Source organism: Pseudorca crassidens, chromosome 1, assembly GCF_039906515.1.
Source record: "Pseudorca crassidens isolate mPseCra1 chromosome 1, mPseCra1.hap1, whole genome shotgun sequence".
NCBI classification, from domain to species: domain Eukaryota; kingdom Metazoa; phylum Chordata; class Mammalia; order Artiodactyla; family Delphinidae; genus Pseudorca; species Pseudorca crassidens.
Genome location: NC_090296.1, coordinates 186238485 through 186264703, shown reverse-complemented (window position 1 = coordinate 186264703; position 26219 = coordinate 186238485). Strand labels below are relative to the sequence as shown.

The following is a 26219-nucleotide window of genomic DNA, read 5'->3' as shown; positions in this document are numbered from 1 at the left end:
AGTTCTTCAAGCAGAAGAAAAAAAAATCCCACGAGGAAACATGGGATTTCAGGAAGAAATAAAGAGCAAAAGAAACAGCAAATATGTAGGTAAAGGTAAATGAATATCAACATATACACTAACAATGATTTGTGGGGTTTATATGTGTATAAAATTAAATTAAATACATGACAATAGTAACACAAAATATGGGAGAATGTTAATGAAGTTAAAGTGTTCTAAGGTTAACATTCTTGGAAAAGTAGAAAAAATTAATAATTTTAGTATGACTGTAATAAATTAAGGATGGATGTTGTGATTTCCAGGGTAAGCACTAGAAGAAGAGTTCATAATGCATAACTCAGTAATAAAAATAGAATACTTAAGTCTCCTTTCTGTCCATAAAGTCTCAAAGAAAATGATTTAAACACTTTCAGTAACAAATTATTCAAGACTCTCAACGTGTAAAAAAAACACTTGAGTTGCTATCAGCATTGGTGTAACCAAACACCTACTACCCCATGACCTAATTATTTTTTGGCATTTGATTTAGTCATTTTTATAAAAGAGCAAATTCACAGACTTAGACAAAAAGCAAACAGATTTTAGTAAATATTTTATTTGAACTAAATTAAAGTTTAATTTTGTAGCCACTTGTATTCATCATCACTGAAATCTAGCAAACTCCCATCGAAACTTAAGTTGCCCGTAGAGAAGCTGGAACTGGAAAGTTCAAGACAGTCTAAAGTTTTGAAAAAAATACCGTGCGTCCCGTGGATCCCCCAAAGCACAGCTCATCCACAACCCTCCTCCTCGTTGCTTCTTTCCATGCTGGGACTGTGAATTAGTCTAACCCCATATTTTCTTTCCTCTTTTCACTTGATCTCTCACCTATATATGTCCATGAAGAACTTAACTGCAATGGAACGTTCAGGGTGGTTTTGTAGGAATTCTTTGGTTTGTCCATCAGCCTCCAAATGTCCCCAAAGAGTCATGCCCTCTGGTCCAAGCAAAGCCCACCGAAGTCGATTTAATGGAAATGGTTGCCCCTGTGTCATTTTGTGAAATTCCAATCAAAGCCAGAGCCAGGGTTGGCTGACTCCAGGTAGTAAGTTAGAGAAGGTGTGACTTGCTTGGTGATAGCAGCAAACTTAGCCTGGTTTAGTAGGTAATAGAACTAGCTACTCACATAAATTATGAAAATTGAGTTTGGAAATGAGGGAGTGGCGAGGGAAGGGGACTCTTGGAGGTAGTCAGTGTTTGCTTGGTTTGAACTTGAGTGCCACACTGTTGATGCAAAACCTCTGACCAGTAGGCCCAGGTCCATCAGGAAACACATGGCCAAGGTGAGCTTCGCACTGCAAGGAGAGAAGCCTCTGTCATTCCTCAACTGGGACAAGGCTCTTTATGTAAAACCAGACACATGAATCCCACATGGCCGCCCCACTCGAGTTTTTGACACTGGTGTGGGGAAAAAGTCGATTATACCAGAATTTGATTAAGAAATGAAAGGATGCAGAGCACAGTAGCGGTGAATATCTCTCTCCTTTATCAGTGAGAATGTGAGCAAGTGATTTAACTTTGGCCTTGATTTACTCATCTATAAAATGGGGATGATAATTATACCTATGTAATAGAGATGTTGTGATGATTCACTGATACGAAACATTTAAAGCACTAACAGTTCCTGGGTGAGTACTCGGTAATCTTGTAGCCAGTATATTATTATTGTTTTTTATTGAAGACAAGACTAAGCTACATTTATCTACTTACAAAACCAGAACATTTGAGCACCCAAGGATATCAAAGTGAATATGCTGTCTGGATTTAAGCCACTGTCTCCTACCAAGCTCACAGGAGAAATAATGCGCTGGTGTCACCTGCAACGCTGCTCCGCCAGTTGCTGACACGCTGCAGAGTGAGAGGGGGCATAGGGACGCCAGCTATGCTTGGCCTTCCTGCTGATTGTCTCTGTGCAACAGAATGTAAAGGGCCAGCTCTCTCTTTCAGATCCTTGCTCTGCTCCCATCTCTGCAAGGCTTGAACCAGGAAAGGCTCCTTCTAGGGTCTGCAGTGCCCAGAGTGATGGGAGATAGGGACCAGCAGCACGGGAGAAACCCAAGGTGCTTCCATGACAAAAGTGCTCCCGGCCATAACACCAGATATGCAAGGACAAGCGAGCTCTCTGTGGCATTTGGGGCGGCATTGGGGAAAGCCAATCAGAGAAAACAAAGACACCCACCTGCTTGCAGATGACCTCTGTGCGAGCTGGTCCCAACGAGGTGTCCACACGTCGCAGGATCCCTGTGTTACTCTCATCAGAGCCAGACGTCCCGTGAGCCTCAGAAAACGAAGGCCATCCAGTGCCCGAGCAGTACTTTTTCTCAGAGCTGTGTTAGACATTATGACATTACAGCTGTGAAGGCTACTATTACCATACAAAGAGCATTTTATGCCCCGAATCATTTTTCTTCCAAGCACGATTCGATTCCCTTCTCCTCTGCCAGACCCCAAGGCCAGTTCTGTGAACCACTGGTTCCACAGGAATCTGCCCACTGCATCTCCACTATTAAAGACACCGTCTCATCAGGTCAAAGATTTCTTGTTCCTTTGATGTCGAAGGCATCCCTCTCAAGGACTAAAAACATGAGGAGCTTTGTGAACTGCTGCACGTTAGGAAACATCAAATCCCTGTGTTCTAAACGTAGGAAAGGGGGAAATCGGAATGAAATAATAGTGGTCGCAGGAGGGCATTGTGAGTTTAGTGTATCAGAGGAGCGTGAGAACTGATGAAACAGCCGTCTTCAGCCACCGGAACTTCGGGTTATCGAAATTCAAAGCCTGACTGCCTTCAGGGGTTCAGGAGCTGCCTCTGTCACTTCTTAGCTGGTGAAATTGGACAGGCTGCTTATTCTCTCCAAGCCTCAGTTTTCTCATCTGTAACATGCGGATAATCGTATCTATGTTATAGAGATGCTCTGAGGGTTTAAGGAGCTGTGCTGTGGGGCAAGTGGTGATAGATAAGCCTGGGCACCCAGAGTCATCACCGCAGTGCAGTGACCTTCCCGGGGAAGCGCCACAGGGACGAATGATGCTGGGGGCGGGTGATGGTGGTGGCAGAGGAGCCGGCAAGAGGAGGAGGGCAACAGGCAAATCTACTCATCAGAGACTCACTCTAAGTGCTTTGAAAGACGACTCCTTAAATCACACTAGGAAAACATTTTAAAGGGCAGGGAAATGGCTCTATCTGAGGAGGAGAGACAAGAAATGAATTGTAAATTCTTCAAAAAAACCCTCAAAACACCAAAAACTGAGTAAAGAGGGGGAAAAGTGGCAAATAATCAAATCCCTAGACTAGGAGCACAGAAGGAAGCTCAGTTTAGAGCACGAACCCCAGCAGAAAGAGTCTAGTGCAAGGCAGAGACTCAAACGTTCTGGTCTTGGGACCCCTCTGTACTACAAAATTACTGAGGATCTCTGAGAACTTTTGTTTACATGAGTTTTGTCTATCGATACTTAACAAATTAGAAATTGTAAGTGAGAATTAAAAAAAATATATGCATTAAATTATTTTTAAAAATAATAAATTCATTACATGCTAACATAACCTATTTTTACAACAATAATTCTATTTTCGAAACTGAAACAAACATTTAGTGGGAAGAGTTGCACTGTTTTATAACTTTGTAAATCTCTTTAATGTCTAGCTTAAAAAAAATGACAATTGACTGTATGTGCTCGTGCATTCAGTCTGCTGCAGTGCTGTTTCGACTGAAGTGTAGGAAGAGGATGTGGTCTCGCGGATACGCAGTTGCAAAAGGGAGCACCTAGAAGAGCCCTGAAGAGATCCCAGGAACTCAGGTATAGCTCTGAGGTTGACTTCTGAGAGACTCGGGTGTGAAGCCAGGCTCTGTCTGTTATGTCCATGCAACCTTGGCAAGTTATTTAATCTTGTAAAGCCTGTGTCCTGATCTTCAGAATCATAATGGCATTGTTATTTCATGGGGTTACTGAGAGGATTAACTGAGATGCTTTCTACTTTACTGTTTTTAGCATAGTGTCAGACACGTGGTACTTAAGTCAGTAGCTATTATTTTTTAAATATCATTATTAGTAGTAGTAACAGGTATCCATGAAATTTGAGCAGCTGTGGGTCCAATGAGAAGTGTCTGCACATTCAGATTGGGTTCTCTGCAACCCTTTTTGTTTTCCAAGGGTTCAAAAATATTCATCCGAGCTACTTTGGTCCAGGGAAAAACACTTTAAGTATCTTTTAATCATAGCTTTTCCACACTGAACATTATATATAAACTAGTGATCATTAAAGGAATTTTGATGGAGAATTAGGAATATAATACTTTTTTTAATGAATGAATCTAAGACTAATAAAAAGTCATTTAAAACATTTGATGGGAAACAATAAAAGTTTTATTGATGCAATTAACAGAATCGGGAGATTTTACCAGGTAATATGAGAGGCCCATCATGTATCATTTAAGAGTGAAAACTTAAATATTAAGGTGAATTAGAAATTCCAACATACATATTTAAATGATTAGCAGATTGTAAGGCCCTCCCTTGAGAAGCTAAAACCATTCTGGACCATCTTTAGTCATGTACTCTTAGAGGTGCTTCTTTTGTTTAGTTTTGTTATATGTTTATTTGCTTTGTTTTTATCTTAGTTTCTGGAAATTCCACAGCCCCCCAAACAGCAGCAGAGGCACTTGGTGATAACTGACAACCCTCATGGTAGGAGAATTTCCATTCCTTTGAAGGAATGGGAGATCACAAAAGGTTAACAATGTTACTAAGTTCCTATTAACACCTAGGATGTCAGGATATTCTGTAAAAAGGGAACTAACATCAGGTTGTCAGTTTCCTTCTATTCTAAGATTCATGACCATGAAACATGTGATCTCACAGTAGATTTTAATAAACACTTTCAGAATCAGTGTGTGGGGGCGCAGGGGGAGGAGAAGGGAGGGGAATAGAGGAAGCAGGGGAGGGGCAAAGTCACAAAATTCCAAGGTTAAGGAAGCAACAGCCCGGAGTCCCCAGGGGAGTGATAAAACCCCTAGCGCGCTCTTGACTTGGAAACCCTGGACTAAATGTCTCTGAGTTGTCTCCCCCAGAATGTGCACCATACTGGTTTGGCCTGAAGGGAAGTGTGCAGGCAGCAAGGAGCCCAGCAGCCAGGAGACAGTGATCCCTCATCCACCTGATTCCTTCACTGTTTAGTTTTGGTTGACTTCTCACCTGGTTTTGACTCTGTACAAGCATTTGAAGGAATGTTTCTTTCTTTTCTACTCCTGCTGTCTATTACTGAGGCTGGAGACTGGGGACAGAGATAGAGGGAAAATGAGAGGTCAAACAAGAATCCCTACAGCTATCCACCCTCCTGAATGGGAAGCACTGTCAGGAATATAGTCTTCATTTATAGATTCTCATTAATTAGAAAAAATTCTCAAGAGTTCCTCATTATCAAAGACACATGCATGTATGTGGCCCTAAGAAGGATCTGTCTCTAAGAATGTCTCATTGCTAACATGTATCCAGTGCTTGGCATGTGTGAGGCATTGCTCTGGTGCTTTCACATGTACTAACTCATAACTCAGTTAATCCTCCCAACAACTTTATGAATTCAGTACTACTAGCATGCTCATGTTACAGGTGGGGAAACTGAGGCACAGAGAGGTTAAGAAACTTGCCTGAGGTCACACAGCAGTGAAGCCAGGATGTACATCTACAGACTTAACCACTGTACTACACTGTCTCTCCTATAAATAAATGCATCTTTAAGAAGAGTACGTTCTGGAACATAAAAGATTCTTATGAATATATTCTTATTTTTCTCAGTCTCAGCTGCAGCAGCAGCAGCAGTGGGAGGAAAAAAATGGAACAAACTCAAAAGTCCTTAAGAAATGAAAATGGAGGGCTTCCCTGGTGGCGCAGTGGTTGAGAGTCCGCCTGCCGATGCAGGGGACGCGGGTTCGTGCCCCGGTCTGGGAAGATCCCACATGCCGCGGAGCGGCTGGGCCCGTGAGCCATGGCTGCTGAGTCTGTGCGTCCGGAGCCTGTGAAGTTGAATGAATGAAGTTGAAAACAAAGACTCAGATGTAGGAAGGAACATGCTCTTGAAAGATGACCTCACATCTTTTGCCTTCACAGTCAAAAGATGGAAACAGAACATCTGGCTGTTTACTACATAGTCACAAGGCTGTGCTTTATACTTTTACAACACGGTTCTTTGGCTAAAAGCAGAGTGGCCATCTCAAGGTCCCACTTCTCCCTTTTAATAGAACCAAAGGTCAAAGAATAACTAATGGTTCAGAAATATGCATCCATTTTACTGTTCCTAGCTTCCCCCAGGCCATCTCAGCCTGACTGCCATCTTTCTTTTTTTTTTAAAGATTTATTTTATTATTTATTTATTTATTTATTTGCCGTGCCGCAAGGCTTGTGGGATCTTAGCTCCCCGACCAGGGATTGAACCCGGGCCCTTGGCAGTGAGAGCAAGGAGTCCTAACCACTGGACTGCCAGGGAATTCCCCTGACTGCCATCTCTATCTCCTCACCAGCCACCGACAGAGTGAATGAATCCGGACAAAGGTCTGCCCTTCCGTAAGCGTGAAGGAAAATCAATCCTAATTGTTCCTCATCCTTGCAGGCGGGGTCTGGCTTTCCAAATTCAGCCCACATTAGCAGCCTAGGAAAGCCCAGGTCTGCTCAAAGCCCAAGGCACATAATGAAGCACTGCCTAATGGAAGATTCACAGAGTTGGCTTGATTTATATTTTAGTCTAAACCAATTTAGGGTTGATGCAAAAGAAAGGAAAACATCTTTGAAGTTCTGAAAAACAGGACTTCAAAGATGTTTTCCTTTCTTCTTCATCGAATCTACTTTTTTTAGACTGTTTCCTGCATGTCTAAACAAAAAAGCCTTTGTTGAGAGATTTCAGATCCTGATCGACTTAAAAGAGGCTTTGAAATCAAGGGACAATTAAATTTACTTTTAGCTACATAGAAGAGAGCATGGTATTCACTACCGTCAAGCACTGTGGGGAATCTATCTTCATAAAATTCTACATTTCCTAAATTAAATTATAAACCCATTTCTCCCTGGGAGAGATACAGTTTTAATCACATGGCCAAGCAAATACCATTATGGTTTAGATTTATTTAAATACTTTCCCAGGAAAAAACCTCTAATAGCTTTATCGTAAGGTGCCCACCAAGTTTGTTTTGTTTTTAGCTGTTTCTTGGGGATACAGAAAGAAAGAATATAGGCTAAGAAGTTAATGCTCTAAACACTAGAAATAATCAAGATAGGCAAGAATCTTAAATGAACAGCCCTCCTTATAGCAACCAGGCCAAATGAGAAGGGCAATTAAAAACATCATGGCCCCAGAAGGCAGAGCTGTATGAATTTAGAGGCTTACTCTCCTTCGGTACCTTTTGATCTTTATCTCACCTGAAAAGCGGGCTGTCACAGCACACACAGTGATACATTCCTGATTCCTTGTTGTTCAGGTAGATCCCACTGAAAGGCTGAAAGTAAATGAGATACATCACCTTCAGGTTTCTCATAACGCCAGCAGGACACAATACAGCAGATCCAAATCCAAGATTAAGTCTCCCAATAAAGGAATTTTTGTACTAATCTGACAAAGTGCAAATATCACTGGAGAGAAAATTACAACACGCCCAGTGAAGAAGCCTACAGGCTTGTTTACGACCGGGCTTTATTGTGCCAAATATTCAAATTATGACATTAATAATGCTTTGTATTTATATAGCATGTTTCACCCAAGAACATCAAAGCCTGTGAAAAAGCAAGAGAACTGCACCTCTGGATTGTGTAAGATCTTGGTCACCATTTCAAAAGAGTTATTAATACAACAGGAATCTAGTCCACTGTCTAAAACACTTTGAAATCTCCAATTAAAGACAGGATATAGGTATATAAAAAGCAAAGCTCAGTGAGATTAGCTTGTGCCTTTAATATGCTTCACGTGGTGTTTAGGACACTGCATACTTAATAAATGCTAAATAATGAGCTAGATTCTCCCAGGGCCTAAGTTACTACTTAGATGAAATTACCACGTTAATTGTGGCTTAGGAGTTTGCAGGTTCCGAGAGGAACACAAGGAGACTTGAGGCAATGAATGAGCCAAGACAAGTTTTTTTTAATGTTATTTTGTAAACTGATCTCATTGTTTGAAAAAAAAAAAAAAGACTATTTTTGCCCAGTTCCTTTCGTCATCTCCTGTCAAAGGAATGTTAAAAAAAAGAAACTCTTGGGCTTCCCTGGTGGCGCAGTGGTTGAGAGTCCGCCTGCCGATGCAGGGGACAGGGGTTCGTGCCCTGGTCCGGGAAGATTCCCACATGCCGCAGAGCGGCTGGGCCCGTGAGCCATGGCCGCTGAGCCCGCGCGTCCGGAGCCTGTGCTCCGTAATGGGAGAGGCCACAACAGTGAGAGGCCAACGTACCGCAAAAGAAAAAAAAAAAGAAACTCTTGAACAAGCCTAGTGTGAAAATCTACAAGCAGTGGCTAGTGGCAGGCACTGTCCCATTTTATGGAGAGAAGCTGAGGCACAGGGTGGGTCACTGAGTCCCAGCGCTGACTCAGGAAACGAGCAGCCCCCTTGGTCCTCTCGAGACGTCCTACCTCGACAAGTCCACAGGTCAAACATTCACACTCCTCGTGGTAGGATTAACAGCACATTTTCAGGGAGCTGCATAATGGACAATTTCAAATTAACCTACTGAGCCCACCATCTCAGCACACTTGGATGTTTTCCCTCTTTAAAAACCCTGAACTTGGCTGCAGACATCCGAACGGTGGTGAGCTGGTCTTTTTCTGGCCCGTCCCCTCGAAGGCCTGTACCCAATGCTGGCATGAATGGGCATCTGGAATGAAAAGGAAGTTTCGCATCCCCCCCACCTGGGCTGATGAGGCACACATGCCAAAGGGCTACCCAGACCTGAAGGTGATCTAGAGAAGCCTACTCATGCGATCGGGACAGCCTGATAATATTCAAAATATAATTCTGTCATTGCAGGGACAGTTGGGCAGAGGAAGTGACGGGGAACTGATAGCACAGTAAGTTAAAGAAAAAAAATCAAACATAAAAGAATCCTTAGCTGATGTATTTTATGAAATGACATCTCTCCTCCGCCTCCTTACCTGATTTCCTCTGTCTGCCCTCTGACCCTTCCTCCCCAGTTTTATACAAGGCCTATCACTTATTTAGGGCTTCTCGCTTGTTCATTCCAGTATTTACTTGAAAACCTAGTATGTATCCAGTGCTGGACTGGGTACTAAGGCTGCAGAGATGGAAAAACAAAATGAAACCAAACCAACCCACAGTTCCTGCACTTGGAATCTGCTACCAAATTGGGAAGAGACACGTGAGCTGGCAGCTGTCACACCACATGACAGGAGCTCTGATGGAGAGGTTAGTAGGGAGTGAGGATAGCACTAGGCCCTTTACTACTAGGGGAGTTTTCACCAAGGCTTTCTGCACCAGGTAACGTCTGAGATGTCTGAGATCAGGGTTTTCTTTTTCTTTAATCTTCTATCATCATTATTTTTCATTGCATGGCTGATTGGTGTTTATTACAGGAAATGCCAAGACACTAAACTGAGTTCTGAAGGATGAGTAAGAGTTAATCAGATGAAGAAATGGAAGAGTATTTCAGACAGACAAGCAGCCTGGGCTGGGCCCACGTGACAGAACAGGGCAAGGTGGAGAAGGGAGAAGAGGTTGCTGCAAAGGTGGGGAGGGCCAGATCATAGTGGCTTTGTCAGACCACGCTAAAGAGTTTTCGTGCCATCCCACTGAAAATGGAAAGCCGTTGGAAACTTTTAAAGTGGGTGTGCACACGATCAGAGCTGTTTTTTATCAACAGAAGGAGTACTTGACATGCACATGAAGAATGGATTGGAATTGGGGCAGGAAGACACTGGAGGCAAAGGACAGTCAAACGGCCACCAGTTCAAGCCTAGATTTAACTGTGGCAGGAGCAGTGGAAATAAAAAGACTAGAATAGATTCAAGAATTATTTAGAAGAGAGAATACGTGAAATGTGAATGTGAAATGCGTGACTGTCAGAGTCAGAGACGTAATGACTTTCAAGATACACCTTCCCCTGGGTTTTCAAAGTCTGTCCTAAGGACTGAGTATTTGTGTACTGCCCCCACCAAGTTCAAGTTTAAGCCCTGACCCGCAATGTGATGGTGTTAGGGGGTGGGGCCTTTGGGAGGTGATGAGGACATGAGGGTGGAGCCCTCAAGAATGGGATTAGTGCCCTTATAAGAAGAGACATGAGAGAGATGACCTCTTTCTCCACCACGTGAGGACACGGCAAGAAGGTGGCCATCTGCAAACTAGGAAGAGAGTCCTTATCAGGAACCGAATTGGCTGGCACCTTGATCTGGGATTTCTCAGCCTCCAGAACCCTGAGAAATGAATGTTTGTTGTTTAAGCAGCCCAGTCTGTGGCATCCTGCTACAGCAGCCCGTGCTAACACAGTCTGTCTGCACCAATGCGAGTTCTCTCTTCTTTTATCTTTTCCATACTATGAATACATACCTGTTGGAAACAGATGACACACTCAAAAGGAATGATTTGCAGATAATATCACACAGCACTATTTACAAAGGTGGGGACAGGGCCGATGGAGACCAACAGGGAAGGTGAAGCACCCCCGGGCCAGTGACGGAGAACACGGTACAGGCCTGTGGGACACAGAGCGGGCAGGAACCGTGAGGCTGCAGCTGGAGGGGAGGGCTGCCTGCAGAAGCTGCAACCTGCATGGGAGGAACACAGTCCTAGGGGGACCCTGGATGCCTGTTTCTCCACTGTGCCCTCTGATCTTGCTGGCATCTCCCAGGGGCCAACCCAATCAGGAGTCAGAGGGCAAGGGAGCCGGTTAGTCTTCCCAGAACTCAGAGCAGAGTGAGGCATGTGGGTAGCGGATGTGGAAGGCAAAGAATGACCTGCATAAAACCTACCTTCTATTGATATTTGACTTTTAGTTATCGCTTGACCAGGCTGTAAACCCCTTCGTCGTACCTAGCAGAGTGCTAGCAAATTACTGCTGTCCAATAAAAAGCATGCGCAACTGAATTTTAATTTTGAGTCACCAAATAGAAAGCTGAGGCGTTTTACTTCTCTTTCCTTACCCTCATGGAGCTAACTAAGGCTTATAGTTCTGCAACGTTCTAAAAAGTTAACTGTGGAAATGGATCAACTGAAAGGGATTTATAACATTACTTAAAATAATAGATGATGCTCATTTTGTCAAACGGCCAAATGCACAGAGTATATTATACCATTTGTTTGAAAATCCCACATATTTATTCTCCTAAACATCTGGCAGCTCATCTCCAGGCTGCCGTCTCCAGCTCCACACCCTGCGTGGCTCTGTCCCTCAGAATAGCGCCGGCATACAATGCTATGGGAATGCACACAACTGCACCGGGAATCACGTGTGGCTCCCCTGTGCTATCTGCACTATGGCTAATGTAGTCTCTTTCCCAGTGAAGCCTTTCTTAAAATCCCACCCACAGGAAGTTTTCAAAAATACCAGTATTTCACCAGAATCTATTGGGATCTGCTGGCCGGTCTAACGGCTTTAGGATCGGTGGCGAAGTTGAGGGTGAGACCACGGTTACACGGTCATAGCACATGGACGGACAGCTTACCTGAATTTTGCAGGGACTGCTAAATTCAAAGATATAAATATTGTACAGCTTTTGAAACTGCTGCACTGTGGTCCACTCCGTGGGGTCTGCTTCACCAATGAAAATATCTAATAACCTGGTTCAATAACTATATTCCAGTGGTCATAATTGGGACTGAGACAGACTACTTGTTGGGAAATGCAGCACAGTAAACATGGTACATACTATAATGAGGAACCACTGAGGGCTGTTCTCTCAGGAAATGAAAGAAAGCTGAGATTACTGAAGGCAGCTTCAATAATGTGTCCTTCTCATGGCCTGCAGTCATGTGACAGTCACCACGGTTTATTTTTTGAGCGCCTGTTATCTGCAGGCACCATGCTATGTGCTGGGGTATATACCAAGGATGGCAAGTGCTAAGAAGAGAAAGTACTGGTAAAAGCAAACCCATCGGGGCTGAGGAAAGGCTTCCCTGTGGGAGTGAGAGTGGGGCTGAGAGCTGAAAGGTACGTGTGAATGGGTCGGGGTGTTGGTAGTGGGGGAGGACACAGGGTGTAAAGGCCCGAATGGAGGGGAAGCCCAGGGTCTGAGAGCTGAAAGGTATGTGTGAATGGGTCGGGGTGTTGGTGGTGGGGGAGGACACAGGGTGTAAAGGCCCGAATGGAGGGGAAGCCCAGGGTCTGAGAGCTGAAAGAGGATAGTGTGGCCGGAGTGCAGCGACCAGGGGGAAATGTGGCCAGATCTGAGGACAGGGGGTGGAGGTAGGGGCTAGCGCCTTTAGGGCTTCATTAGCCACTTTTCAACTTTTCTCTTTACTTTGAAAGCAGTGGGAAGCCACTGAAGAATTTCGAGCAGGGGTGATGTGGTCAGATCTGTTTCCAAAAGAGAATGGCAGCTGTGAGGAGGGCAGCTGGAGGCAAATGCACGCAAGCCAGGTCTGCGGGGAGCCTGGACCAGCCCGCAGGTGAGAGCAGCAGAGGGAAGCCGAGTATGGGAAGGTTCTTTAGGAGGCAGAATGGGTGGGCGAGGCGACGACGGAGGGCAGTGTGTCCAGAGGGAGGATTCTGGTTTGCACAACTGGATAGATATTCATGGCCGAAGAAGGAGAGCAATGAAAGGCACCAGATTCGCAGAGCAGATGATGAGTTAGGTTTCGTAGCGAGATAGATTCCAACCTGTCCTGCCCTGCCCCCAACACATCTACTCAGAAACTGTCAGTCAGTGTAGCTTACCGGTTCCGTCCCTTTTTCTCTCGTGACATGGAACTGCTCTGGAGTCAGCTTCTTCTGCCACTCACTCTTGGAGAGAACTGGCTTCCGCTTTGTAAGGGACCCTGTGTCGTTAAATAGGGATTAAAAAAAATTAAAACAGCAAGGCCCAGAATGCTGAGGTTGACTTCCTTGGATTTGTCTAAGAAAATTTAGTTATTTACCCAAAGAATTAGAGTCATGCCTTTACTACAAATATTTATATTTTTAATTGTTTTTCATATTTCATTGCATTGCTCGGGATCTCAAAATTACTACTGTATAAGAATTTATTTACCTTAATAGCAATGGTCGACAAATTGCAAATTATAAGATGGGTGCTACTGACTTTCAAATGATGTCTGTGATCAAGTTAAGGACTTTTATATTTTCTATATTATTAAAATATATTTTGCTTGGAAAAAAACCAGTAAGGCACAATGACCTTTTCTTCCCTAGCCTCTCTACTAAAGTGCACCATCTCCCAGCAAAACACGCCATCCCTTCCCCTCATCCCTTCCACCCCTTCGTTCTTCACAGAGACCAGAAAGCTCAGGTACAAAATACTGTAACTGACTCATTAGTTTAATAAGAAATGAGTAATAAGTAGAGAGCCAGTTTTCCAGTCCTGCTGGGGCACAGAAGATAAGAGGCAACTGAAATACGAAATAAGGTAGAATAAATTCTCCTTGGGTTACTAAGGGTAGAAATTCATCTTTCTTCTATTACTACGTTCAAAGGAGTGTTTCCTGTCAGGATACAGCTGGGAGTAGCTGAGTGATTGGAGAGAAAAGATCATGGAGCCAGTGGGTTATTAAACCCCTCCTCCTTGCTGGTTTATAAAGATATCTCTGATTTTGTTTGTCAAGGGAGGTCTTATTAAAAATTCTTTTGTGTGGAAAAAATAAGAGACTCCTATAGCACATACTCCTGAACGGGAAACTGAGACCTACCATAATCTATTATCATGCTTCATGGTTTTTTTCCACTTTTGTCTTCCTTTCTTCTGCTCCCTTCAGCTTCTTTTTTACAACTTTTTTTTCCAGTGAGTGTAAACATAATAACTTTAGCCAAAGAGAAGTAGGAAGCCTAATGTATATTATAATAAATAAACGTTTTAATCATCCAACGTTAAGAATATGAGAGGACCTTATCATCTGCTTACACCTCAACTTACAAAGGAGAAAATAAGGCCCAAAGGGTTAGTAACTTGACCACAGCACTGAAGATGAAATGTTAACTACCTGTGATGTCACCACCCACATAACAAACATGTCAGAAAATCGTAGCTGAATTTCATTTTTGGTTACAAAAAAGAAAGTCGTAAATAATCTTTCAGCAAGAGAAGACTTGTATCTTCATCACGAGTTCATAACACTGCACAATATGGTATTTTCAGTATTATATATTATTGACTGCTATGGTTGTCTACATTTTATTTAAGGGTTTTTATCTGTTAAATATATTAGAAGGTGTCCTTTCTTAAATACTTTTTATAAGGCCATGGGGATTTCTTTTTTCCAATGGAAATATACCTCTGAAATACTCCTATGGAAATATTGCTCAGTTACACACAAATTTTTCAGGAACTCAGCTCCTGGGGAGCAAAGCAAAATGTATTCATGTGATCATTATTACTGCTTAGTGACTTTCAGAGTTATTATGCAGAATGCCAAGTAACAAAGGGAGAAGGAATGATGAAATTTTTAAAATCACCATTTTTGCAATCACTAAAATAATAGACGGATTCAAGCAAGAATCATCAGGGAATTCTAAAACCCTTGGGTGAAAAGACTGTTAAAGAATGGAATAGTTACACATTTTCAAAATATGATCCCTCAAATTATCAATTTTACAAGTAAGAAAATGTACCTTTACAATGGAAAAGTCTAGAAATCACCCCCTCAACCAAGTAAGCAAGGTTAGCATCACTGACAGTGGGGCCAGCTGACATCATGTGCCTCTGGGTGGGATGCGCTGCACTGAGTCTGCTCTCGGAGAGCTCACCAGGACTTCTTAGGGACACCCAGGAACACTTCATCCTCATCCCATATACGTCGCCATAGAAGTGACACTAGACATTCTCTCTTCCTGGTATAGTCTACTCCCTCAGCTTGCATGACACCAAATCCTCCCGTCTCTCCAGTTCCTCCCTCTCAGCAACCTTTCTCAGCTCCCCTTCCTCTAGCCATCCTTGAATACTGGTGTTCTTTAGAGGAGTCTGTCTTAGGCTTTCTTCTATCATTCCTCCACACCCCCTCCCCCACCCTGGGAGATTTTATCCTTAAAGTACCATCTACATGATGAGACTCCCAACCTGTTTTTTCCCTCCATCCTAGATCTCTCTGCTGAGTACTGGATCCATACACAATCCACACCTGGATATCTCCACTAAGCCCATCCCAAACAAAAGAATTTCATGTATCTCCTCCACCCCAACCCAAATCTGGTCCTCCTCTCATGTGCTCCAGCTCATCAACTCCATGTTTCAAACCAGAAAGCCAGGCCACCATCCATGACTCTTCCCTTGCCCTTGCGCCAAGCCCGTTGGTTCTACTTCCTAAATAACTCTAGGATCTGCTCATTCTCACCCCTCTGCAACTACCTTGGATCAGGCCACCATTACCTCCAGCACAGAATATTACAGATTTTTTTCTAATTTGTATGCCCTCCCCTATTCCAACCACTTCTTTTTCCTCACTGCCCAAAACTGTTCAATGTGACATAATACCCTCAAGATAAATTCCAAACTCCTTGATGTGACTTCCAAGGCTCTTCATGGTTGGCCCTGCTTACCACTTCCAACTTCTCCCTTCTACTATGCTCCAGGCCCTCTCAACTGTGGTCCTCTGAGTTCCCCCAGAAGACATCATAGTTTGTTTAGCTTTTTACTTGTTGTTAAGATGCAGTGAAGACTTCTAAGATCCTTACGTGCCAGGACAGAAACCGAAGTCTCCAATCTCTGGTCTCAGTTTACATGTTATCTTCTCCAAGAAATATTCCCTGACCCCCTAAGTCTGGGTTGTAAGCTCCTCCTCTGGGTTCTCACGGCCCTCAGTGCTTCCATGATAGACACGACAATCGCAGGTTAATTTGTCTGGATGTCTCATTCAACTAGAAGCTGAAAGTCTGAAAAAACTGTGTCTTTGTTCAGTGTACCCCTATTTATCAGTGCCTTGGCATTTGATATTCATTTCTTCATTCATTTGGTCATATTTATAGAGCACCTACTATATGCCAGACACTATTCTAGATGCTGGGGATACAGACGTAAAGAAAACAGACAAGAGTCACCGCCCTTATGGAGTTGAGGTAAAGTAACTAAGAATGTAAAACTTTAGATGATTTTTTCAAAAATCACAAAGGATATTAGAGAGTGTGAGGATGTTTGTGTATGTATTTATGTGTCCGTATGCACACACACAATTTAAAATAATGAGGGAAGGCCTTATTAAGAAGGCGACATTTCAGCAAAAAGTTGAAGGAAATGAACAAACACACAACATGAATACCTAGAAGAAGCGCACTGCAGGCAAGAGAAGCACCAGGCTGGGTGTGGCTGGCGCATCTGATGAACAGCAAGGAGGCCAGAGCAACGGAGGTGGAGTCAGCAGGGAAGGTTAGTAGAAGTGGCAGCAGACAGATGATGGGGGCCAGATCATTTAGGGCCCTGAAGGCTATTGTAAGGACACTGGCTTATGTTCTGAGTGAGTCTGGAAGTCATTGGAAGGTTAGCTGAGGCATGACATGATCTATCATATTTTAAAAGGATCAGTGGTAGATATACTAAAAAAGTATTTGAAGCAGGGTGAAGTCTGAAGCAGGGGAACCATTACAGAGGCTACTTTAATCTGGCTGAGAGGTGGAAACCTGGATCAGGGTGGCAGCAGGAGAGTGGCTAAGTAGCGAGACGCTGGACACAGTCTGATAGTAGAGCCGGGGGATCTGCTGATGGGTCAGATGTGGAGGTAAGAGAAAGCAAAGGGCCAAGGGTCATACTCCACAGCTTCTGGGCTCTGAAAGATGGGGGAAGACTACAGGAGGAGTAGGTTTGGGAACTTGGTTTTGAATTTGTTAACTTTAAAAATGCCAATCAGATATTCAAGTGGAGATGTCAACTAGGCAGTTGGATATATGGATTTAGAGTTCCAGGAGAGGTCTAGGATGAAAATATAACTTTGTGACTCCTCAGTCTTTGGATGTTATTTATCTTGGACTGGAAGATCCCCAAGTCAGTGAGTGTGGACAGAACAGAGATAGAGGCCTGAGGGCTGGACTCTGAGGCTCTCCGCAATATACACGTTGAAGAAATGGGGACAAGCAGAGAGGTGGGAAGGAAACCACAAGAATGCAGTGTCCTAGTGAAATGGAGCAGGACCCTATGGCGCTTGCCCCCCGTGTGTTCAGGCTGCCTTTTGTCTGTGGAAAAACTTTAGCCAAAGAATAAGTTTAATCAGAGAAGTGAGAAAATGCAGAAACAAAGGAAAACAGTCCAACAAAACCAAATAACAATAGGTTAGTCATTAAGCAAAGTCAAGGACTTTTAGTTCCTCCTCAAGGGCTATAGGTAATATTCTGAGCCATACCCTGTGAGTTGTCTTACAGATACTGAAACCCCGCAAGGTGGAAGAAGTTACATGATGACCAGGCTATAGCCACGACATAAGCAGTCACAATTCTGAGAGCTGGCCTTAAAGAAATGGAACAAATTGACCCTGGAACTGAAGATTAACTGCACTTAAAACAATCAAGATGACGCTGATCAGACCACCGATGACCAACGTCAAGATGACTGTCAGAGCTGACTGCGCTGTTTCTGCGTGTAGCCCGCTCCCAGCATGTATAAAAGCTCTTGCCCACTGATTGTCAGTGGGGGGAGTCGGCCTTTGGACAGGCCTCTGCCCCCTCCCCCGCCAGGCTGCCGGCCTCTGAAATAAAGCAAACTTTCCTTCCCACCAACCTGGCCTCTTTATTGGCTTTAGAGCAGCGAGCCCGACCCCATTTTCGGTTACAGTTTCTGGCCCCCAACCTGGGGCTGCTGCACTCTCGCGATATCTGCTCCCGGGGTTTTCCCGAGCTGAGCCGCCATGATGACGCGCCGGGATGGCTGTGAGGAGCCGCTGCTCGAGGCTCGCCGGCCCCGGGAAGGGGGTTTGGGGGGACGCTCCTAGCAGCTGCCGAAACCATGTGTTTGGGGGATCCTCCCTGTTTCTCCCCTGCTCGGCACTGGCTGTCAGCGTACGATTTTCCTTGGTGGAACGGAAACATGCTGGACAAACTGACGAGCTCCATGACCGAGTAAGTCCACGGGTGTGCAGCCGGCCAAACTTCTCTTTTGAGCACGAAGTGCTATCTGCGTATTTTGCCAATTGGTTCTGACGTGTCTGACATTGAGGGCTGTTTGTGAGCACTGAGTGTGTCATTTGGGCATTTTGCCAGTTGGTTCTGACGTGTGTCTGCTGTCGAGGACCCTTTGTGTTGGGGAAGTGTTTGGGACGCCACATGGGTCACTGTCTTGGAGGATTGTGACAGTTGTGTCTTCTGGTATGTGAGTGTGTATTTCATTTGTGTGATTGGTATCTTTGCTGTCTTTTGTAAAATGGTAAGGTCAGGTTCAATTCATTAGAAAAATTTTAGCTATGAGATTACGACTAAAGAAAAAGGAAGATAATTTTTTAAACAATATATGACAACAGTATTCTTTATACTTTGGAAAAGAATGGGTAAGATGAAACTCTTTTGAAATTCCAAAACCGATTCTTTTTGCATATGCAGTTAGAGAAAGCTGGCTTGATAAAATACTGTTTTCAGAATTCTGACCCTGAGAGAACCAAAATATGCATAGGAGAAAGCTTGATGTTAACTCTTATCATGTCCTTGAAATACAAACACAGCCCACTTTGCCTGAGACTTCAGCCTTGGGTTAAATAGTAAAACTTCAAAAGATGTTTGGGTTTATTAAACACACATCTTGTACCACATTAAAGAGAAATTATGCTATGAGAAAAATGTAAGTTTTTAGAGGTTATGGAATATGTTCTTAAGTTTGCCAATCAGTAAATGCTGGTATAACAGTTCAATTACTTGTTTCTTGGTTTTGTTAAGGCTTTTAAGGGTTAAAAATTGTAATATGTAATTAAAGCTACTAAAAATGATAAGGGAAGCATTTCAGTGTGGAAAGCAAGTAGGATATGTGTTGTAGGCGAGAGAAAGTATAAAGAATGGAGATATATTTGTTGAGGAAAAATGAGGATAATAATTTGTCCTACAGTTGGTTGTTTTTGGATGGGCAAAGAAAAGGGACAAATCATATGGATACAAAAAGTGATAAAAGATTTGCGAAAAAAGGGAATTTTGAGAAAAGAATTTTGTACATTGAAGGAGTGATTAAGATTAGATTAGATTGCGGGGGCTTCCCTGGTGGCGCAGTGGTTGAGAGTCCGCCTGCCGATGCAGGGGACACGGGTTCATGCCCCGGTCCGGGAAGATCCCACATGCTGCGGAGCCGCTAGGTCCGTGAGCCATGGCTGCTGAGCCTGCACGTCCGGAGCCTGTGCTCCGCAACGGGAGAGGCCACAACAGTGAGAGGCCCGCGTACCACAAAAAAAAAAAAAAAAAAAAAATTAGATTGCAGGCTTCCCTGGTAGCGTAGTGGTTAAGAATCCATCTGCCAATGCAGGGGACACGGTTCAAGCCCTGGTCCGGGAAGATCCCACATGCCGCGGAGCAGCTAAGCCTGTGCACCACAACTACTGAGCGTGCGCTCTGGAGCCTGTGTGCCACAACTACTGAAGCCTGTGCGCCTAGAGCCCCTGCTCTGCAACAAAAGAAGCCACTGCAATGAGAAGGTCGTGCACCGCAGCAAAGAGTAGCCCCCGCTCTATGAAACTAGAGAAGGCCCATGCACAGCAACAAAGACCCAATGCAGCCAAAAAAAAAAAAAAAAAAAGATTAGATTGGATTTAATTAGGTAAATGAACTTTGTTATTAATAGTAAGCTGGTACAAAACTGGAATTAGGTTTTCTTTCTCCCTGTTAAGAGAACAAAATTTTTCAGGAATATTGAGGTGCTTTTGATAACAGTAAGTTTCTTTCTCAAGCTAACTTCGAGTATTCCAAAGGGCCCCTAGACATCTCAGAAGAAATATTAAAGTAACTAGGATTATTTAGTATGTTAAATTATATGGAAAACATACGATAACTTTCAGATCATACTGCTGAACTGGGTAAGAAATTTGAAGAATTCTAGTGGAAAGCTACTGTTTTGATTTCAACCACATTTTTGACCCCAGTGCTTGGGATGGAAAAAATTGCCTAGTTATCACAGAGTATAATGACTTATGAGGTGTGTCACTGCTGGCTTTAAGTTTACTGCTAAAAGCACATGTACAATGCTTGTGTGATAATTGGCTATAAGTGATAAAATGTATAGCCTATAAAATGTTTCCCCATCAGCAAACCTCTGTACTTATGTCTCACTAGTCCTCCCCACAACGTGGATAACTAGGCCAATATATAAACAAGGCCCCAAGTCCACAACACAGGGTTGAATGCAGCTGCACTTTCAACCTTTCCATTTTTTATGTAATTATAACTAATGCTTACTGTATGCCTACTAAGCACCAATACTGTGATAAAACATTTTTAGGTTTGTTTTTCATTTATTCTGTAAAACAACCCTACCATTATCACTATCCTTACAGAAGAAAAAAACAGGCTTCAGCGTACCAAGTTCAAGACGTGCCCAAAGACACAGGGTCAGTGATTGACACTGTCGACTCTGAAACCCCCTTAACCACAGAACTATTACCTGCCCATCATTCTCAGTGGTTGCCTACTAGTTGTTGAATTGAACTTTCATGGTTTACTTAAGCATTCCTTAACTGATGGATGTTTGGGTTAGAGCCAGTTTCTAGTTCTTAAGAGTAGTTCTGTTAAAGACATCTGTGCACATATAACTTTGTTCTTCTTTAGAATTATTTCCTTAGAAGGAATTCCCAGGAGGGGGTGTCTGATAAGTTAGCAGTTCCTGTATTGGTGTCTGGCCAAATTTTTTTTTTTTTTTTTTTGCGGTACGCGGGCCTCTCACTGTTGTGGCCTCTCCCGTTGCGGAGCACAGGCTCCGGACGCGCAGGCTCAGCGGCCATGGCTCATGGGCCCAGCTGCTCCGCGGCATGTGGGATCTTCCCGGACCAGGGCACGAACCCATGTCCCCTGCATCGGCAGGCGGACTCTCAACCACTGTGCCACCAGGGAAGCCCTGGCCAAATTTTAACGTTGCTGAAGAACCTCAGATTCCAGGGCAATTCATTAGGCTGTTTTTGACAGCACCAAGTACAAACATGGGACAAATTTCTGCTGAAACCACCACCCTATAAACGGGAATGAGAAGAGCTCCAGCCCACAGCTGTGATGTTTCCATCACCTGTGGTTCTCAGGAAACCAATGCTTGGCACACAGTAGGCACAGAACAAATAATCAGATTGGCTGACTAGAGACACCAAGAGGTTCTGAAGGCCATGGCCCCAAGTCATGTTGGATCAGCTCCCACTGCACACTGCCAGGGCTTTTATTTATTTAACACAGCATTTTGAAAACTTCAAGGGATAAAAAGCATTCCAAGTGACTGGGTACATTTTCAGCACAGATATGTAGCTTTAAATGTCTTCAGTGGACACATAACAAATGGATTCAGAGACTGGATGGCTAGGCATCTGCCCATAAAGCCAATGTACACGAGGCACTAGATTCCCCTGAAATAGGCCTGAAATACAGTGCCAGCTAACGCATGTCTCCACAAGTGATTCCGTACTAAAGGATGAAATGTAAACGTGCCCCAGTCCCACAGAGCAGCCAAAGGCGTTTTGTAGAAAATAGACACACTTTTCCCTAGTTTGTATCACAGCCATTGACTAACGATGGTTATCAGGTTAAAGGAGGTATGGTACTAGTCCACACGTTTCCCTGGGTCCTGGAAACACAGAAATAGAGCAGGTCAGGGAGCAGATCCACAGGCATGCAAAGTCTGAACCGCCTGCTTCTCAGACGCGAAAAGCAGCATACATAACTGGAGAAGGTGGACAGTGTAACAGAGCAGGGGCCACTGCAGCAGAGAGCGCGCGGGGTGGGCTGCTGACCCAACACCTTGAGGCCCGGCTCTAGAGCGTAACATTTTATGCAAAAAAAAAAAGTGTGTGCACGTTTGGAGAGAGGATCTGTAGCTTTACACAAATCCTCATAGGGTTCAGTGACCCCCCCCCCGCCCCTAATAATATACAACCAGCTGTCGCAGAAGTAAGGAGGTGGGCGGGCAGGGGCGTCCCGAAGGAGCTTTCCGAAAAAGTAAGCGCCAGGTCCAGAACCAGCTGTCGGGCTCCCAAGTCCTGGCAAGTGAAGGGAAACCGAAAGCTGGGAAGTGGCGGCGGGGCCTGCAAGGCCCGCGTCCTACCTGCGTCCTCAGGTCTGGTACTCGCGCCGAGGCCGACCCGGTCCGCTCGGCCCCGGACCGCCCACCCGGGCACTTCTCGGAAGGGAAGGCTCCTAAGCGCGCAGAGGAAGCGCGCCATGACGCTGTACACGACCCTTTGGGGCCCAGGCCGCAGGACCCGCCCACGTCCGCAGGGCCCGCCCACGCCCACAGGACCCGCCCACGCCCGCAGGACCCGCCCACGTCTTCGATGCTCCGCTCCGCCCCGCCTCCTCCCACCTCCCATCCTGTCCGGTCTCCAAGCCTCGCACCGCGCTGTGCTCCGTACCCAACTATTGCCCTTTCCGCTTTCCTTCTCCCAACCGCTTCTTGCTCCTGCCCCTACCGTCTCCCCTTGGCCTTCTTTGCCCCCCTCGGCCCATGTACCGCTTACCTCCCTGCGCTGCTCCCCCAAACCTGCCTCTCCCCTTGCAGGCTCTTCCCCTGGTCCCACCCCACAGCACCCATTCCCACTCTACTCCCCACGCGCTCTCCCCCCACCCCACTGATCTGTTTTAGTTTGTTTGCATTTTCTAGAATTGTTTCTAAATGGAACTATAGATTAGTTTGCTTTTTCTTGAGTTGCACATAAGTGGAACCATTTTTTATTTTGTTTGGCTTCTTTCACTCAGAATAACTATTTTGACAGCCCTTCCTGTTCTTGCATGTAACAACTGTTCATTCCTTGTTGGTGCTGAGTACTATTCCATTTATAGATATACAACAATGTGTTTACCTAGTCACCTGTTGATAGACATTATCATTCCCAATTTTTCCTTATTAGAAGTAAACCTGCTGGGAATATTTCTGTGCAAATCTGTGTGTTACCGACCAGAGTTCTTGGACTCCTTAGTCAATAGAAATTGATGAGAGGCCAGACAAGAAATTCAGGCAAGGCTTTATTGGCACTCATACTGCAACATGAGGGAGCGAAAACAAGTAACAGGTTCCCTTGCTCGCTTCCTGAGGCAGGGCAAGCTATTTCCTTACATGGGGTGAGGGTAGGTGGCGGGTCCAGGGGCTGTGCTGGAGGGGTGGCTTGGGTGGTCTGGCCACCCCTTTGGTGGTGCTGTGCGCAGGATGCCTGTGCAGGACCCTGGTTTTGCTTCCAGCTCCTCAGAAGTGGCAGTTGTATTTTTGGTCTTTTTGTATGTGTTGTTCATAATTTGCCCCAACTCACAGTTAATTTTACTCCCTTATAGTTTCTTTGTATTTTGTTTCTGGAGGAGAAAGTTTGTCCAGGTGCAAGCACTACAGCAAAGGGTCCCAGGTCCCAGCCTGCCTCATTTATATGGACATGTGATTTCTTTCTCTTGGGTAAATAACTGGAAATGGAATGGCTAGGTCATAAGGTAAGTGTAACTTTTTAAAACTACCAAAATGTTTTCCAAAGTGGTTGTTTCCCCTTCCATTCTGGGGAGGACCACCAGCTTTACAGAATCCACCAATGCTCCTCTCTTCCAGAAACACCCTCACAGATACATCCAAATAACGTTTAACCAGTTATCTGAGTATCTGGTGGCCCAGTCAAGTTGACCTGTAAAATTAACCATCACAGTCCCAAATTGGATAAATAAATAGGAAAACAACAGGGGGAACACTGTAATAACCTACAAACATTTACTATTATGAATTTAAGGAAAATTAATATTATCTATTTGGACAATACTCAAGTCTGACTGGACAGATGGTTAAAGGATATGAGGAGATGGTTTGCACAAGGGAAACTACAAATAGTGTACAATCACTTGGGAAAATATTTAGCTTCCCTAATAATTAAAGAATTGCAAATTAAAAGAGTCCAGTATACTACCTCCTACATGTTAAATTAATAATAGGTTTTTTTTTTTAAACCGAAGTTAACAGTGCTTTGGAGACTCAAGTATACTCATGCATTGCTTGTAGAAATAGTGGAATAATTTTTCTGGAAAGAAATCTGACAACATGTACCAAGCATCACAGAATTCATTATATCCTTCCATGTGGCAAATCTGCTCCCGGGAGCAAATCCCAGGGAAAGAATTCAATAAAGAGAAACACTCGATTTTTGCAAAGGTGTTTATGCTTTTCATAATAATAGAAGGATCCAAAATCATTAGCAGCTAGGAAATGGCTAAGTAACTCTTGACAAAGTAATACAATGAAACATCATATAGCCATTAAAACTTCAAATATAAAGATTATCTGGATTTATGGAATGATCTATATGAAATAATGCCAATGGGAAAAAGTAGAACACAAAATAGTTAATACTTAAGAAAAATAACGTAAAAATATGCGCTGTGAAACTGATCTGAAGCATAAAATTTTGGAAGAAAACTTTTTTGATGAAAGATTTTTTTTGTATTTTTCTCTTCAAATGATTTTTAATTTCACCCATGCTTCGTATTCCTTTTAGATATATTAGAAAATAGAAGTATACACAACACAATTCTTTTTTTTTTTTTTTCTGTACGCGGGCCTCTCACTGTTGTGGCCTCTCCCGTTGCGGAGCACAGGCTCGGGACGCGCAGGCTTAGCGGCCATGGCTCACAGGCTCAGCCGCTCCACGGCATGTGGGATCCTCCGCGACCGGGGCACGAACCCGTGTCCCCTGCATCAGCAGGCGGACTCTCAATCACTGTGCCACCAGGGAAGCCCCACAACACAATTCTTGAACACTATCTCAGAAATCATTACTGAGAATATTTTGATGTGTATTCTTTCAATCTTTTTCACACATACTGTAGTTGATATGTTTTAATTACTTCCCCTTTCCCTGAACTATACTTTCTTTTTTTTTGAAGAATACACTCCTGCCTCAATCCCGCATTCTCATTTATATAATTTGGATAGGATGGCTCTAGAGCAAGATTTCTCAAACTCAGTCCTTTAGACATTTGGAGTCAAATAATTCTTTATATGTATTGAGGGTTGGGGGATGGTTAGGTAATGCTTTGCAGGATGTTTAGCAGCATTTCTGGCTTCTACCCACTAGATGCCAGTAGCATCCTCCTCCAGTTGTGACATTGCCAAATGTCACCTGGGGGGAATCACTGATAGGATACAGATGACTGTATCCTAAAACAGTTTAGGTGTTGTTTAGTGTGTTTTAAAATCTGTCAGTATGTTTTTACAACTTGATTTTATTATTCAGTATTTTGGTTTTTAAAGATTTATTGCTGTAGATAGATAGACAGGTTTAGATCTACTTCATTCATGTTAACTGCTGTGTGGAATGCATTGTGTTGACAAACCTGAGGATATCCATTATTCTACTTAGAGACAGTAGGATGTTTTCATTCTTCAGCTGTTACAAACCATGTTACCATGCTACAAATGAACGACTTTGTACAAACCTCCTTGTTCACCCAAGTTTACTTTAGAATAGACATGTAGAAGTGGAACTACTGGATCAAAGAATAATGCATCTTCAGCTTTCCTAGGACTTCATCAGTTGCTCTTCAAAGTGGTGGTGCCTACAATGTGCATGAGTCCATTTCCCCACATCTTCACCAATATTTGATGTTATGAGATTTACTAATTCTTGCCAATATGATGGATGCAAAATAAGGTTTCATTGATTTCTAATTTTCATTTCCCTGATTGTTAATGGGGTTGAGAATCTTTTCAGATGCTTAATAGCCACCAATTCACAATTTTTGTGAATTGTATGCATTCTTGTCTCTTTTTCTTTTAGATTGTTTCTCTTTTTGTTACAGCTGTGTTGGAATTCTTTATTATTATGCATACCAATTATTTGATGATTGTATGGGTTTTCATTATTTTCTCCCATTATGTGAATTTGATTTTTACTTTGCTCATGATATCTTTTGTACAGAAGTTTTAATTTTTAAGTA

General features: G+C 43.6%; 1 protein-coding gene and 1 long non-coding RNA gene across 6 annotated transcripts; one reads left to right on the top strand and one right to left on the bottom strand.

Annotated features, from left to right (window-relative positions):
- Window positions 1–582: 582 nt before the first annotated feature.
- MSRB2 (methionine sulfoxide reductase B2) lies at window positions 583–22553 on the bottom strand. 4 transcript variants are annotated; one of them, XM_067703015.1, is made up of 6 exons: window positions 22384–22545; window positions 22277–22297; window positions 12900–13000; window positions 7450–7526; window positions 2222–2369; window positions 583–1337 (listed from the first exon to the last, which is right to left on the bottom strand). In XM_067703015.1, the coding sequence occupies exons 1-6, from the start codon at window positions 22478–22480 to the stop codon at window positions 1233–1235; spliced, it is 549 nt and encodes a 182-aa protein (XP_067559116.1). In that variant the 5' UTR covers window positions 22481–22545; the 3' UTR covers window positions 583–1232. The 4 variants fall into 4 exon arrangements, with proteins under 4 accessions (XP_067559116.1, XP_067559098.1, XP_067559097.1 ...); XM_067702997.1 differs by lacking the exons at window positions 22277–22297; window positions 22384–22545 and adding an exon at window positions 17875–19329; XM_067702996.1 differs by lacking the exons at window positions 583–1337; window positions 22277–22297; window positions 22384–22545 and adding exons at window positions 1359–2047; window positions 17875–19398.
- On the top strand, window positions 3746–17864 carry LOC137205190 (uncharacterized). 2 transcript variants are annotated; one of them, XR_010934037.1, is made up of 6 exons: window positions 3746–3840; window positions 9041–9081; window positions 9256–9436; window positions 12492–12631; window positions 16137–16226; window positions 17520–17864. It is a non-coding gene; the product is annotated as an uncharacterized lncRNA (long non-coding RNA). The 2 variants fall into 2 exon arrangements; XR_010934036.1 differs by having other exon boundaries at window positions 16137–17864.
- Window positions 22554–26219: the final 3666 nt, after the last annotated feature.

Bases quoted from the DNA above. Each gene is read 5' to 3' on its own strand.
- MSRB2 (XM_067702996.1), bottom strand. From the start codon at position 18,418: ATGTGGCGTCCCAAACACTTCCCCAACACAAAGGGTCCTCGACAGCAG. The intron at 13,001-17,874 runs GTTGGTGGGAAG...TTAACGACACAG, and splicing joins AAAGCCAATAAAGAGGCCAG to GGTCCCTTACAAAGCGGAAG. The intron at 7,527-12,899 runs GTAAGCTACACT...ATTTACTTTCAG, and splicing joins GAGAAAAAGGGACGGAACCG to CCTTTCAGTGGGATCTACCT.